The sequence below is a fragment of the Trichosurus vulpecula genome, chromosome 9, assembly GCF_011100635.1.
Source record: "Trichosurus vulpecula isolate mTriVul1 chromosome 9, mTriVul1.pri, whole genome shotgun sequence".
Taxonomy (NCBI): Eukaryota; Metazoa; Chordata; class Mammalia; order Diprotodontia; family Phalangeridae; genus Trichosurus; species Trichosurus vulpecula.
The window spans coordinates 12,254,656-12,271,844 of record NC_050581.1 but is presented as its reverse complement, the minus strand read 5'-3'; the positions used below and the strand labels follow the sequence as shown (position 1 = coordinate 12,271,844).

The following is a 17,189-nucleotide window of genomic DNA, read 5'->3' as shown; positions in this document are numbered from 1 at the left end:
TAAGCACAGACTAGGTAACTTGCCCAAGGTCATGTAGCTAAGTATTTGAGATGGGATTTGAATTCAGATCTTCCTGACTCCAGGCCCAATGAGCTATTCACTGTACCACCTAGCTGTCATCTAGTATATTTACTCTGGTTTGATGCTCCCTAACCTTTCCATTCCACACTTTCCTTCTAACACATCTAAACAGCAAGACAAATCTACCTTTCCATAATATCAGCTGGACTGGGTTAGATCTGTGACAAATCCTCCCAGGGGCATTCCAGACCATTCTCATCCTCCTTTTTCTACCCCAAACTCTCTCAGATCTAAATGTGTTTTTGGTCCCCTCCAACTCAAATTGAGAATATAGGATTTCAGATGTCCTCTAGCTTGGTTTCCATCAATCAGTGAGACAAGCAAGCACTAAGCATTTATTTATTAAGCAACTGACATGTGCCAAGGACTGTGTCAGGAGTTAATACAAAGACAAAACTGTAATAGCCTTTGCCTGCAAGCAGTTTACATTAGACTAGGGGACACAACATATACATATCTAAGTTGTTATAAAACATAGCAACGAGGTGATCAGAAAAAGCCTCAGGTAGGACATTTGAGCTGCTTTTTAAAGGAAACTTGGGGAGTCTGAGATAGAGGAAAGAAGGAAGTACTTTTAGGCATCATGGATAGTCTGTTTGAAGGTACATACATAATAGACCGAATATCATTATGCAAACAATAGTAAGGCAAGTTTGGCTGAAGAGTGTGAGAAGGGGACTGATGTATAGTAATGCTGGAAAGGTAGGTTGGAGCCAAATTGCATAGGGATTTAAATGACAAGCAATATCTGATCCTATAAGTAAGTGGGAATCACTAGGGGTTAGGGGAGTGTGGTGTAAGACTTCGAAATTAAGTATGCTATGCTTTCGAAAGTCAAAATCAACTTAATTTTTAAAATTACTTTTTTCAAAATGTAGTTTTGCTTTCATATCACTTTTATTACCAAATAGATCCCCTTTTCCCTTCTTCTCCCTAGTGAAGCATCTCTTGTAGCAAAGAAGAGAGGAGGGGGGAAAACAGTTCAAAAAACCCAACTCATTGCATTTGCCAATATATTCTGTGTTCCACACAAATAATACCCCACCTTTGCAAAGAAGGGAGGGAGGTGTATTTTCTTCAACTCTTCTTCTGGGCCAAACTTAGTCATAATAATTATTCGGCATTCAATTTCATTTTTCTTTCCATATACATTATTATAATCATTACAATATTGTTTTCCTGATTCTGCTTATTTTTCTTCAGTTCATATATGTTCTTCCATACTTTGTTGTATTCTTCATATTCATTGTTATGCTATGGTAATTTTTAGAAGCATACTTACATTGTCTAGGAATAAACAAGACTCGTTGGGAAGCCAGGAATGTTTTAATTATAATTTACATTTATTCCCCCTGAATAAATGGATACGTCCCCCAAACGGAGTACAGGGGAAAGTACAAAGGACTCAGATGGATGCCAGTCCTTTAATAGACCCTCACCTCAAATCTCCCACCAGGCTCTTCATTGGCCAGATACAACCCCCTGACTGCCTACATCATGCCCTCCTCAAATGGCTTGTTTAAGCATGTGTAGAAGCCTCTGACCTTTCAGTCAACCTACCTGAGGCCTGGTTTCTGCTAAAGCTGGGGTGGGGGAGGGGGAAAGGTACACCTTCAGTTCTGTGGAAACAAAACTCCTCCTCCCGTTTCTTACAGTAATGATATCTCATTACATTTACGTACCACACATTAGTCTTTCATCAATTGATGGGAATCAATTTTGTTAACAATTATTTTTAATATCTTCTTATAAGTATGATGAAAAATTTCACTTGTGTTAATTTTATTCCTCAACTAGACCTATATGCCTCCTCCTTAGGACTTTTTCTGTATCTTTGTAGATATTAGGTACTTAACATTTAGTTGTATTTTGTTCAATTTATTTCAGTGTGCTCAACATTTTTAAAGAATTTTGCACTTAGAACTGATCCAACCATTCTGGAGAACAATTTGGAACTACGTGAAAAGAGTAACCAAACTGTGCATACCCTTTGATCCAGCAATACCACTACTAGGTCTGTAACCCAAAGAGATCACGAAAAAGGGGAAAAGACCTACATGTACAAAAATATTTATAAGCAGTTCTTTTGGTTGTGGCAAAGAATTGGAGACTGAAGGGATGCCCATCAATTGGGGAATGGCTGAACAATTTGTGGTATATAAATGTAATGGAATAATCTTGTGCTATAAAAAATGAAGAGCAGGCAGATTTCAGAAAAACTTGGAAAGACTTACATGAACTGATGCTGAGTGAAGCGAAGAGAACCAGGAGGACATTGTACACAGTAACACTGTTTGATGATCCAACCATGATAGGCTTAGCTCTTCTCAGCAATACAATGATCCAAGACAATTCCAAAAGACTCATGATGGAAAATACTATTTACATCCAGAGAAAGAACTATGGAGTCAAATATACTATTTTCACTTTTTTGTGTGTTTTTCCCTTTTATTCTGTTTCTTCTTTCACAACATGACTAATGTGGAAATATATTTGACATGATTGCACATGTATGACCTATACTTGTATACAAGACCTGCTTGCTGTCTTGGGGAGGAGGGAAGTCAGGCAGGGAGAAAAATTTGGAACTCAAAATCTTATTTAAAAAATGAATGCTGAAAACTAAAAAAAGAGAGAGAGAGAATTAAACCTGTAAATTTTTTTAAAAATGCACTTATTTTCAAAAACTGTTCTAGAATTGTAACATAGTATAGCTGAGAGCCTAAAGGTGTGTAGGAGGAGGCATAATGAAAACCTTGGAAAATCAATTCATTTCCTCTTTCTGGACCTCCATATCCTCATCTGTAAGATAAATATATTAAAAAAGATGATCTCTAAAATCCCTTCCAGCTCTGAAATCCATCATATAATCCAGGGATTCTTAACCTTCTTTGTATAGACCTCTGGCATCTTAGTGAAGACTATGGATCTCTTCTCAGAACAATGGTTTTAAATCTGTAAAATTAAAATATTTAGGATTGCAAAAGAAACCCATTACATCAAAGTAGTTGTCAAAACATTAAAAAAATTATCTCCCATCCCAAGTTAAGAACCTCTCATTTAATGCAACTTTCTCTTAAAGGTGAAGAAACTGAATGACTTGCCTTGAGGTTAGCTGCCTAGTTAGTTAGTTCCCTCTGATAGTTGGGGACATCCATGTTCTCCAAAACTTCCATTTAAGAAAAGAGCACAGGTCAGAATATCTCATTTCTCATCTGGCTGTACTTCTTTGAGGACCTTTCTGACTTTTCCACCCTGCCTCTAGGTAGGGTACCTTCCCCAGGCACTCCCCTCCACCCCTTTTTCAGTTTCCTTTTGTGTTTTCCTCCCATTAGATTGTTAGATGGGGGTGGGGGGCAAGAACTATTTTCTTAAAATATTTGTTTCACCAGAGCTCAGCACAGTGCTTGGCACCTAGTAGGTACTTAATAAATATTTACTGACTGGTTGGTTACATAGCTTACTAGTTAGTTCTAGAGAAAGGCACTACAACCCAGGTCCCCTCATTCCCCAGGCCAGTGCTCTTCCCACAAATTCATACACGTTTTGAAATAATAAATGCTTGTTAAAGTGAACTGAAATCCTACCACCTATCTTGTATTTTTTTGTTCTACATTTTTGGCAGTAGACAGTATAGATGACAGAAAACTCTTAGATGTTTTCTGAGCAGACAACATCGAGTTTTCTGGGGATTTTGTTTTCTAATCCAATCAAATATAAAGCAACTATTGATTTGACAGTTCTAAAAGTCCATAGCACAAATGCAAAACGAAGTTGTAAGAAGCGAAAATGTGTGGATAGCACAGCCAGCAGCCTAGACTTAGTTAAGCTTTCAGTCAGGAAATTTTCCTGTAGGGGTCACTGTTAGCAGCAGCCTATTTCTGCTATGGTAAAGGGGCCGAAGTAAGCCGCAAACGTTTAAAAATGCATGCACATAACAAGTTTTTAATGCATGACTAGTTTACATTCTTTGGATTGTAAAATAAACAGTACAACCCTGCAGCAAAATAGCTCCACCTTGCCAAGTTCTGTATGCTCTATAAAAGACACGCAACTCTATTTCACTGAACATGCTGCCCAATTATCAATGATTAAAAGATATGATTCTCCTTCTAAACTTACACTTCCTTTTTCTTAATTAGGCACCACCAGCTAATTGTTTGCCGCTATAAAATGTTTACAATGTAAATGTTGACTCAAAGTCTTGAAGTAATAGAAAATTTAGTCATTGAAGACATCAGTCTTCTCACATTTTCTTGTCTACTCGTCTCTTTTCCTTCTCTCTATACCTGTTCTTGATGCGTCAGTCTGGTGCATGGCGAAAACAATTAAAAAAAATACATTCTGCCTTTTAGACTTGATTTTTTGTTTATTCTTGGCCAGTGATTTTTATCAGTTTTAGGTGATTCCAGATGTGAAAATCCCACCTTCTTTGCAGATTAAGTAGCATATCTATGCTTTAGACAGTTACCTGGGGGCACTGAAAGCTTGAGTCAAACTTTGGTTACTAACTACAATCTGTCCGAGGCAATACTTGAACACAGGTCTTCCAGCCTCCCAGGCCGGACATCTAGCTACTATAGCACATTGCGTTTCTTAGTTGAATATAAAAGTTTTCAAAGACAGGCACACGTATACATCTATCTATGCCCATAAATTATACTTAGATGTACAGTATACAATTACACCGATAGATAGATGTGCGCGCATAAACATCCATAGAAGTAGGTGAAAACAAAACTTTATATCTAGTCTTCGTATAGGATAACTCATGAGGACACACTCTTAAAGGGGTCTGCGACAATCAACTGCTTGGAATTAAGGAATCGTCAGGTGTTGCTCAGGTGCTCTAACTTCTAGAAGGGCTTTTTTTTTCTATTCTAAAGTATGCAAATTATTCGTCAGGTTCCCTTTCCTCTTTCCCCCGAACGCCCTCTCTCAAATCCGGTGGGTGTGGGAAAGATCCTGAGGTGATATTTACACGCGCCTTCACTTCACTACTTGAGCGCAATCCAGGAGAGGAGACTGTAAGCGAGAAGTGTTTAGCACTCTTCCCACCTAGCAGTAGAAGGGACCCTGTGATTATCCGCACAAGCGATCTGGGAGCTCGAGAGCAGTTTCTCTAGGGGAAAATAGGCTGGGGCACGGAAGACGCCCGAGGAGCCTCAATCCCAAGTGAGGGCAGGAACTTTGGCTCTGTTCCTCGTGCTTTCACCTTCCGCAGCCTTCTCCTCAGCTGTTGGGGAATTGGGGAAACTCCCTCACCTGTCAGAACCCGGATTTGCTGAGAGAAGGGAGAGCGGCCACTCAGGGGTTTGCCGCCACTCCCCTGAAACTCCTGCAATAGTGAAGAGCCGCAAGGAGCGCAGGTGCTGAAGGTTTAGACCCAGACGCTAGAGCGCCCACACCCCCGACCCCAGTCAGCCCCTCTGGGACCCACTCCATAGTCAAGAGACGCCATTTATCGGGGTGCCCAGCTCAAGGACAGAAGCTGCCGCGGAGTGTTTGCGGACGCTCCGCCCCGCCTTCTTCTCAGCCGCATACGGCAGGAATCAGAAATCTTTCCCTGGGACCTTGCCTACTGGAAGAGTAGCGGCCCCTTTTGCTTTTGGGGCTTCAATCTCCCTGGCCAGTCTTCTTCCCTGGCCTCCTGCAGCGGCTGCCTCTTTCTCCTCCACCGCCGCCTCTGGCCTGTGGTCTCGGGGCCCCTGGGCAGCTCCACCCCAACTTTGCGCGTGAGTCGCGCCCTCTTTTTCCAAGCGCGGCCCCCTCTCTAGGTCCACCTACTCCTGCGCACAGAACAAGGCGCTCAAACCTCTGATCTCCTCGGGAAAAAAAACAAAAACCCGAATAAGGTTATCTGATAGCACGCTCTGCATACCCTGGCAGCGCCGAAGTTCAGGGAACCCTGCATCTGCCTTGCTTGTGCTGCCGAGGATCTATCCTTTTCGGCCCCCGGGAAGAACTGCCAACCAGAAAGAAACCCCTTCGGGCGAGTTAGCTCTTGGGACGCGTTTTAGAGGAAAAAGAGACCATTCCTCTGCAGCTAAACCCTCGATCAGATTGGTGTTGGAAAGGCTGCGAAGGAGAAACCACTTTCGGGGAGAGAATAAGGAGAAGGTCCTAAGTCTGCTCCCGACGCCCCTAGTGACCCATACTTAGGAGACAGTGCGAAACCATGGCCGGCTGCTGCTGCTTGTCCGCGGAGGAGAAGGAGTCGCAGCGCATCAGTGCCGAAATTGAGCGGCAGCTGCGCAGGGACAAGAAGGATGCGCGCAGGGAGCTCAAGCTGCTGCTGCTGGGTGAGTGCAATACAGAATGCGAGTTTGGCGGTGGAGCCCGCACATATACAAAACATGCGCCCGATCAGGTCTTACTCAGAGAATGCTCTAGTGGAAATACCAGCGCCACACAGTAGGACTAATTTCTAGTAATCGTATTACTCGCTGATCTCTTATTTGGCACCTTTTAAATTCTTTCCGTAAAGTTTGGTCAGTCAGTTTGTAATCTTGGAGGTTTAAGTTCCCTTCACGATCCTTTTTTTTTTTTTTTTGGCCTTCCCGTTTATCTTGTACAAGTGACAGCCCACCATTCCAGAAAACCTAGGCCAAGGACTTGAGCCACGTTATCCCCCGCCCCCCACTTAATATTTTATTTTTTCCAATTATATGTAAAGTTAGTTTTCAACATTAACTTTTGTAAGATTTTGAGTTCAGTTTTTTTCTCCATTCTTCCCTCCCTCCTTCCCTTCCACCTCCCCAAGATGCAAACAATCTGATATAGGCTATACATGTACAATCATATTAGACATAGTTCTACATTAGTCATATTGTGACAGAAGAATCGGAACAAAAGGAAAAAAGCACGAGAAAGAAGAAACAAAGTGAAAATAGAATGCTTTGATCTGCATTCAAACTCCATAGTTCTTTCTCTGGATGTGGATAACATTTTCCATTCTGAGTCTTCTGATATTGTCTTAGAAGAGCGAAGTCTATCAAAGTTGGTCGTTGTTCGATGTTGAACCACGTTATTAACCCAATGCTTTCCCTCTTTCCCTTTTGCCTTCCTCCTAAAGCAGTAAATCTCCCTTCTCTTTCTCACCTCCCTAGCTAAGAGCCTGCTGGACTGGACCATGGAGGTGCCCTGTATGTGAAGAATGTTAGCTGAGGGGCGGGGGGGTTAGTGGGGTGCCAATGCTCACTCCACTTTGCTCTATGCTCTGAAAATGGTCTGTTCCCATCTTGCTGTGATTTCCGCCCAACGCCCAACCTTCTACCTTATTGCCACTTTTGCAACTCTTTGTGAAGTTAAGTTCTGTCTGTCATTATTTCAGAGACCTTCTGAGGTGGTTACCGTGTTGTATTTAAAGTTCTGGAACTTCCCTGTCAGAAAAACCGTCTGCCTGCAAAGCCTGGCAAGTAGTTTAAAATCTGTGTGTGTTCCGTGCTTTATACCAGAGCCTTGAATAGTATGTTTTAGGAGGAAAAGTGTGGGAGGGTGAGGGGGGGGCTCTGGAGATTAACTTTAGGGATTATACTGTGCCTGTCCAAGGCTAATGATTATTGCTAAGCGTAAGTACCTACATTGTGTATTTCAACTCTTTGTGTGAGTGACCAAACGAGGCTATGTTTAATTTAGTGTTAATATATTTACGTACAGTTTTACTTTAATGCCACTTTATTTTAGTGGCAGATTTGTTTGTGTATAGAGTACTGGGCTTGGAGTAAGATCTACACTTGGACTCTAATACCATCTTTTGTATTATCTGTGTGATCCTGGGCAAATTATGTAATGTTTGTGCCCCAAAACAACCAACTCTCTAAAACAGCTTCTTAAGAATAGTCAACCCAAGAACAGGGTCAGAACTCCATTTGTTTAAAATTTGATAACTATTGCAATACATTTGATCTTCGTAATCCTATGTGTTTTATGCATTTAAAAACATGATTCTGAGAAGGGGCCCATAGACATCACCAAACTGCTGAGAGAAATTATTATTTTCTATCATATTAATAACACATTATTAATTAGCATCCAGGCTTTTTATTTCCTCATTCAGGGACTAGCCCCTGGAGGTCCATCAGTCAGTCTCTGAAGGGCATGGCTGATACAGGGGACTGCCCTAACCCTAATTCCTCTTCCAATTTTCTACAGGCTAGAATGAGCATTCTTCTCCTAGGCTACTAATTGTGGCTGGACCTTATCACAATCGCTCGGATTTCATCTATTGTAAATGTCTCCATGCTCTATGCTCTTCAATCTTGGGCAGGACCCCACCTAACTAGGAGACTTCTGTTTGAAGTGTAAACCAAATCGAATCTAGGCAAATTGTTGCCCTGAGGGAATGTACGCTGTCCTTGCACCCCTCCATTGAGATTTAGGGTGACCCAGCTAATGAAGGAGAAAACCGACCAGAGTGCTCTGAATGGAGATGGATTCCTCTGTCCAGATTGCTGAAGGCAGTTGAGTCTCATGATCAAGCCACCTTCTCAGCAGGAGGAGCTAAAGCCCACCTTCTCATTTAAATATCCACCAATAAGAGTTGATTTTCACCTATCAAGGGTCCCTCTCTTTTCCAAAAGTATATTAAGGCTTTTCAGTCTCTTCATGGCTTTGTCTTTAGTTAGAAAGAGAAGCCAGTGACCATCAATTTATTGATTATTAGCTGTCTCAGGTTTTTCATTTGTCACACTGTCAAAGGGGTACATGACACAGAAAAGGTTAAGAGCCTCTGCTTTTAACCAATGAGTGAAAGACAATTTCTGTTAAAATCACAGATCCAATGAGACTCATGTGTTAGCTAGGTGCCCAGTAAGAATTCAGCTCGGCCAATGTTTATTAAGCTCATATTTTGTACAAGACAGCTACCATGTTTTCCTCAAATCTCCTCTTCTTGAGCTTAAATATTCCAAATATTTTCTTTAAAGTCCCACCCCCACTCAGATGTTGATCTTTAGACAAACTGATATCTTGTTATGCCTCTCCATCCTATAAAGTTTTTTTTAATTCAAGATACATTTGTGAACATTTGGTTTATTAAATTTTATCTTATTTAGTTCTCCCCTTGTCCAATTTCTAGTTAATAATAAAATCTGGCTTCTCTATCAACTTTTTTTCCCTGAAAACTGCTTTCTCAAAGGATCCACAATAACTTCCCAGTCAATATATCCAATGATCTTTGTATTTCTTTCTTTCTTGAGCTTTCTCCAGCATCTATTACTTTTGACTATCTTCTCTGTTGACTTCAAGAACAACACACTCCCCAGTTCACTTTTTATCTCTCTGAATGGTCTTTATCTAAGGAAGCTGTCTATCTTCTTTATTCAACTGTTGGCTGCTATAAGGTAAATGTTTCTCAAGGTTCTGTCTTCCTTGACCATCTCTTTCATTCCCATAGTTTCCTGTATGACCCCTGTGTCTCCTCTTCAGGGCTCCAGAACTGAATTTTCAACTGTCTACAGAAGATATTTTCATCTGGGCACTCCCTCAGCCCCAGCAGTATCCAAACCAGCTTTTTCTCCCCAGACCTGCTCTTTCTTATGACGACAATTTCTGAAAGTGGTGCCATCATTTTCCCATTGTCCCATGTTTGAAACTTTAATATTTTAGATTATTCCATCACTTCCCACTTTCCACTTCCCACATACTCGGTCCAGTCCGTTCTGTTTCTGCAAGGTCTTCCCCACCTGCCTGCTACAGTGTATTCTCACCGTCCTAGTATAGGTCTCCTTACCTGGTCTATTACAGGCTATTTCAACAGCTCTTATGGCTTCTACCAAATCCCTCTTCCAGTCATTCCTCTACCCCACTGCCAGACTCTGCTTCCTTAAACACATACTTGGTCATGTCACTGGAACAAAATCTTCAGTGTTTTACCAATAGTCAAACTCATTCAAGATTCTTGGTGGTTTGGTCTGTCATTCTAGCTTTATTTCATGGTCCTCTCTCATATGTACCTTATATTTCAGCCAGACTGGAAGACTTGCTTTCCTTTAGAAGTGCCCCATTATTTCCCGTCTCACATGTTTGCTTGTGCTATTCTTTTTACCTGAAATGCCCTCCATTAATAGCTTCTTACTTTCTGAATTCCTATCCATCCTTTAGAGTCTAATTCAGACTCCTTCTGGAAGCTTTGTCTTAGCCTTTCTCTTAACCTCTTCTTTCATCCTCCAAAACTTACATAGAAAACTTTAAAAAAAACTATGATGCATTTAAAATATAATTCAGCATTATAATTTCTATTAATGTGCTATTTTGCTCTAATAAACAATAAACCCAGTGGTAGCAGGTTTTGGGGTGGAGAGGAAGCTTGGAGACCTGCATTGAACCCATTGAGAAAGGCGAGAGAATAGTCTCGTTCAGTAGATGTCAGTAGATGATGGCTCCCATGATCTGGATTAGATGACAAATTTAGATTCATGAACCTGAAAAGAGGAGAGGTTACTGAATGATGGTGGTAGAGGGAGTGTCTAGATCGGGGCGTGGGGGGGTGGGGAGCCTGCAAACTTGAGGCCACATGTGGCCCTCTAGGTCCTCAGGTGTGGACCTTTGACTGAATCCAAACTTCACAGAACAAATCCCCAGGCTGCAGATCCCCCACCCCTGGTCTAGATGTAGCAATGGGAAACAAGGAATATTATGGCTCCCCCACTACAACTGAGGAGACTAGGGGATGAATGAATGTCTAAGTTACTAAGAGTGGCCAGGAATGTGGCATCATGAGGATGAAGTAGTCAAATCTTAGTGAGTGCCGAAAGCTGAGAGGAGCAAGGAAGGAAATGGTGTAAGATAAGAGGAAGTTTGTTAATTATGGAGTGTGCATTTCAGAAGGCCCAGTGGAAGGGGTAGTCACATCTGGGGGAGGACTTAGCACAGACAGAATTGAGTTGGATGGTAATGAAAGAGCTGACAGCTTGCTTGCATTTTCTGCCTCTCTACATATACCTTATATATACATATACCTTATACCTTACCTGGTAGCAAGGAAGAGGAGATACTAGAGAGGAGTTGAATTTAATACTACAGTGGAGGAAATATCTTTGTAGCTGATTTAGGTCATGCAAATGTAGCCATAAGTTTTGGCTGCAGTTTTGAATATACTAGCCCAGGAAAGGAAGAATATTCCATTTATACACAGAAAGTATTTACTGACTTCCTACAGTGTTCAGTGATGTCTCCTTTCTGGGCCCTAATACCAATACCAGGCACCTAAAGGGGAGCAAGGAAATAAAGATTACACTTTATGTTTGCTAACCTTTTCTCCTCTTCCTTCTCCAATTTTGTACAGGCTGAGATGAGCATCCTTCTCCTAGGCTACTAATTGTGGCTGGAGCTTATCACAATCACGCTGATTTCATCTACTGTAAATCTATGTTGTCTAATCTCAGGTGGCCTCTTGCTACTGCAGGGATTGAAGGATTGATGACATATTGATTTTTATATCTCATTCCCCACAGTAGTTGTTTCATTTTCTTCCGATTTCACTTCCCCTTTGCTTCCGCCCCACACTTGAAACAGATGGTCCAGCTTGTGAATTGAGGCCCCCTGAAAGGAAAAATCTCTCTTGACCAAAAAAACCTTTTTTTCAATGTTTTTGTGACATTTCTTTCCTTTAATACCAGAATTCTAGAAAAAGCTTTCTGTGCTTGATGCCTCTTTCCATTTGAGTTTCTTTCCTTAACATTCTGTTGAAATTGTACTTAGGCCACCAATAGTGGTGTACTGGTAAATGCTTGATAACCAGTTCTCCGGGGGGAAAAATGTAGACACAGCACATTTTTATGTTTAATCTGCACTAATAATATTTTCTCCATCACTTTTTAAAGTCTAGACATTCAACTAAGCAGTAAACCAAACCTTAATTCATAAGGTTTGCTGATTTCCAGGTGTAAATGTTCACGCTAAAATTTTAACAATCTTCAGTTTGGGCTGCCTCCAGCATGCCACTGTCTAGCAATGACTACCTTATTATCGAATACAGTGGGCAGTTTTATTGCCCATTCACCAGCAGTACCTGGATTTACTCTGCTTTCACCAGAATATTCATTTGGCAGCTTTGGGGTTCAGAATGTTAAGTAGTACAATCCTTGAGTTTATTCTCTCATGTATATGATTTGGAACTGCCCTAGGACCCCAAGAACAGTTTTAAAATGATAAGTTTTCCTTTTATTATTTTGAACTTTGCCAACATCTGCAAAAGAAGAGAAGAAGAGGTCTGCATGTGAAACCATGAATCTCCGACAAGTATAAGGGTTTTTTAAAAGTATCATAGTAGTTCCAGTGTTGCCCTTCTGTGAATGCTTAACAAATGATTCATTAAAGGAAACAGAAGAAAGGGCAGAAAGAAGCACAGACAAGCAAGGCAGCTTTGAAAGCTGCAGGTCGAATTTGAATTTACTTTATAAAAGCAATCTGCATGTAATAGAGATCTATAATATCAGGTACAATTATCTTTTTCTGTTATATCAGAGAAATGCCCATTGAGAGGGGTGTCTAAGTTCAGAATAAAAATAAATTTTAAAAATGATTCATTGATGCTCTTTTAAAAATAACAATATCTCTAAACTCTATCATCCCACCCTTAAATAAAGGTCTTTTTATAACAAATCATATAGTCAAGCAAACACCTGAAGATCAATTTTCAAGTCAAAATTTATTTTATTCTTAACTGTCCCAGAAAAGGGATTAGGGGAAAAATTTCATTCCTTCCTGCTGTTGCTTTTATAATAGAGGAAGAGACAGAGACATCCACTAAATGGCCATTCTGGTAATTCAGTGTGGACAGGAACCTAGACTGCAGACTATTTTGTCTGGGCTTGCCAGCTTCAATAAGCCTGAATTTTTCTAGCCTGGGTAAACTAAAAAATGCTGGATTTGGTTAAGATTGACATTGACCAGTTGCTTCAGGGTGGTTAAAATGCCCTATTGTCAGTCCTTAAAGGTGAAGAAATTGAGTGACTTGCCTGGAGGTTATATTGCTGACTAGTTCTAGAGATCAGACCTAGAGTCCAGGTCTCTTGACTTTTCAGGCCAGTGCTCTTCCCACAAATTCATCCACATTCTTTTAAAAATGACAGCAAGAGAAGTGCTTACTTAGGATAATTGAAGCTAGGCAATAAAGACTGTTTTGCTGTAATGGATTTATAATGAATAATTGCTAGAAATCATTTTCTCAAGTGGAAAGAGCAGGAGATGAAAAGGAAATGTACAGCAGCCTCCCTCATCCATTAGCAAGTGAAAAATATTTCAGATGCAGTAGGGGGGAACGAAAGTGAAAATCTTATGTGTATGGCATCCCTTTCTTTTACCCCTTCATCCTCCTAACTCTTTTTGTCTTTCTGGATTTAGCTCTTACCATTGAAGTATCTCAGGTGCCATTGTGATTGAGCAGGACCTTAAGTGCCTTCCAAGTTGCATTTTTAAGTTGCTAGTGAGCTTGCTTTTTTTTGGGCAAAAGACGTAGCAGAAACTGGAACACAACCCAGAGGGTCAAGCAGACAATTGCAAATGTCAGCTAAATATTGCCTAGTAAAGGAGTGTAGCATGTCATTGGATAGTTATCATCTGGAGAATAGCAACAGTTGAGTTACCAACTCAACTTAGTAAGAACCTAGTCTGTGACATGCCTTGATCTTCTGCCTATATCTTGGCCAGCAAATCCTAAGTAAAAGAACCTTTTTGTGGTGTTGAGTGTTTTGGAAGTTCAAATGGACTTTTCTTTTTAGGTAATTGGGGTGTTTGAAGTGGGAAGAGATAGGAGAATTGCTACTTCTGGAGAAGATGAAAGGAAACCAGTTTTCATTTAATAGTCTCAGTGTGTGTGTCTGTCTGTCTCTTCCTGTCCTTGTCTCCAAACAAAACTTTTTTCTTAGTACCATTACAGATAATGTACTTTTTCTTCTTCCTTCCCTCTTTCTTCTTTCTTTTTCCTCCTCGGGATCTTAAAGCTAAGATGTTGGTTACAGACCTGAATGTCTTCTCGGTTTCCAAGCTCTTTCAGCTATTACATGTAAATAATGGGACTAGGAGGTGGCCTTATCACTTAGGAACGCAATTACTTAGGAGAGACTTGCTTGAGAGTTAAAGTTACCCCCCACCCTCTAAAGAAGAAAAGCTGGAAATAACATACTGAGCGAGGAGAAGATGCCAATTCTGGAAAGTAATACTTGGGGATTTCATACGCGTGAGAGGTTATTGTGTTAGTGTGGGTCAACAGTGTTGGTATAGAAGGGGGGAAATTAATATGATATTTGGCTGCAGTCTAGAGCAGGGGTTCTTAAGCTTTTTGAGTCTTGGACTCCTTTGGCATTTGGTGAAACCCATTTTCAGAACAATGGAAAATAGGCAGCCTATTTTCAGAATATTTCTAAATGCCTAAAGTGAAATAGATTTACAAATGAAACAAATTATACTGAAATGCAATCATCAAACTATTTTTTTTTTTAAGTTCACAGACCTCAGGTTAAGAAGTCTTGGTCTAGATTCAAGAAAGTAATAATCCTTTTATACTTTGCCTTGGTCATACCACATCTGGAAACTAAGTTCTTGGTGTCACATTTTAGATGGGATATTGATAGTCTAATCTGTGATATATCTGGTTGGTTGTCGTCCTTTGTTGTCAGAGAGGACCAAAATGACATCACCGTGTTAGAATGTGTCCAACTGTGACTGATCAGACCAATACAAGTTCGGAATGCTCTACAAGTTGAATACAAACAGATCATGTGATAGTTTTGGGGATGGAGTCTTTAAATTTGCACATCTCATGTTTCTTTTAAGCTAATTCAGTTCTCCTTTGCTCATAGAGCATAGCATCCTCTTTGAGGGTGTGCCATGCTGGGTGGTCCTGTGTCAGTGTCTCCCATGTCATACAATCAACTCTAAAGTTCTTGAAAGAGACCTTGAGAGTGTCCTTGTATTGCTTTTTCTGACTGCCATGTGAGTGCTTGTGCTGTGTGAGTTCTCCATAAAATAGTCTTTTTGGCAGGCATGTGTTTGGCATTTGAACAATGAAGCTAGCTCATAGGAGTTGCGCTCTCTGCAGTAGAGTTTGAATGCTTGGCAGTTTAATTCAAGAAAGGACCTCAGGATCTGGTATCTCATCCATCACGGTGATCATCAGAATATTCCTAAGACAATTCAAATGGAATAGATTCAGTTTCCTGGCATGGCACTGGCACGGCACGGCACGGCATGGCACGGCACTGGCACATGCTCACACCCTACTTCGTAAATCTCATCTGGAATAGGATCAGCACCAGGTGCTTTGCCATAAAAGGAGCCTAATAGCATTTAAAACCTCTTCTTCAATTGGAACTTCAGCTATGGAGGGATTGACTTCAGCCTGAGGTTAAACAGTCAATGGTTTCAGCACAGATTGACAATGGTCTGTTGAGAACACTATGTAAGTGTTCCGTCCATCTCTCTAGGATCATGTCCTTGTCACTATTCAACGTGGCTCCATCAGCACTGAGTAGCTGAGATGCACCATAGCCCGTAAATGCACATAAATGGCCTTCGGGGCACCATGAAGGCGCTTGGAGTGTTACTGTCAGCATAAAACTGAATTTCATTTGCCTTCTTACTGAGCCAAGAATCCTGCATCTCTCTAAGCTTTGCTTGTACTTTACTTTTGATAGAATTAAATACTGCCTTCTTAGAGATGGATGAATTATCTTGCCAGCAAATCCTGTGGAGTTCTCGTTTTTCATTTAGCAGCTTCTGAATTTCCCCATCATTTTTGTCAAACGTGTCTTGATGATTGTGAATGTTCTGGCACAGATAGGCAGATGCAGTGCTGTACAACAAATCTTTGAAAGCTGCCTACTCCTTTTCTGCTCTATTATTGCCAATTATGTATTAGCTCAACTTTCCTTCCAAATTAACAACAAACTGTTCCTGCTCAGAGAAGTACTGTAATCTGTTGACATTAATTCTTCTGGTAGTCATTTTGCCTTGGGGCTGTTGCTTTTGTTGAATATGAATATTTAGCTTGGGGAGGATAAGTCTGTGATCAGTCCAGTACTCTGTACCACATGTTGTCTTCACTCTCACATCCTGTCCCTTCTCTTTACAATCACATAATCTATTAAAATGCCAATGTTTTCTGTGAGGGTTGCATCCATGAGGTTTTATTGTGTTTGGGTAAATAGAAGACAGTATTGGTTATGAGAAGAGAAGGTCATGAGATGTACAGATCTTCAATAGTCAGTGACCATTGCTGTTGTTGTTTCCAACTCCACTCCTCTCAAGGACTCCCTGCCAAGTCTGGTAGTGTGAGCCTACTTTAGCAGTGAAGTCACCTAGAATTATAAGCTTGTTCTCATTTGGCACATTGATGATAAGGGTCTCTACATCTTCATAAAATTTTTCATTGACCTCATCAGGGTTCGTTATGGTGGGAACATAGCCATTGATGATGGTGGTGTGAAATTTTCCTGCAAGTGGCAATCGTATTTTCATGAGCCTGTTGTTCACTCCATTTGGTAAGCAAAGAAGCTTGTTGACTAGATTGTTTTGATCGCAAAGCCTACACCAGCTTCATGGTGCTCCCCTTCACTCTGGTCACTCCAGAAAAATGTGTATCCCCCTCCAACTTCAGTAAGTTGGCCTTCATTTGCCAGCCTTGTTTCACTCAGGGCTGCTATTTGGATGTGATACCTACTGAGTTTTCTCGAAATAAGAGCCATTCATCTTTCAGGTCTACTGGATTTTGTGTTGTCTATAAGTGTGCATGCATTCCATACACCAATGGTGAGAGGAATGATCTTTGCAGAAGTTTTGGTTCTTTTTCTGTGTTTCAACCACAGAGTGGGATCCTCACCTGCTCTGTGGTAATCAGGCCAGGGTTGGGTAAGTAGACGGTTTTTAGGGTACCTTTTCTAACCCCTTCCTCACACCGGGAGGTGCTGTGACACCCAGGGGGCTGCTGAATCCCATTGCTGCTTCCGGTGAGAAGATGACCCTATGGCTTGGGCTGCCTGTGTACAGGGCTGTGACTACAGCTCCCCGTATATCTGCACCTGCTGTTTTATCACTTGTCTGTAGCCACAGGACTCTGAGATAGATTAAAAAATGATAAAATTGTACAGGTGATGTCTTTTGATTCA

The 17,189-nt window shown here is 40.9% G+C and overlaps 1 protein-coding gene across 1 annotated transcript in view; it reads left to right on the top strand.

Annotated features, from left to right (window-relative positions):
• The first annotated feature begins 6,259 nt into the window (after nucleotides 1–6,259).
• Nucleotides 6,260–17,189, top strand: part of GNA14 (G protein subunit alpha 14) — a 320,595-nt gene continuing 309,665 nt past the window's right edge. Inside the window, exon 1 of the mRNA XM_036738781.1 lies at nucleotides 6,260–6,383. Within this exon, the coding sequence (XP_036594676.1) occupies nucleotides 6,260–6,383 (124 nt within the window). The remainder of the gene's footprint in view (nucleotides 6,384–17,189) is intronic.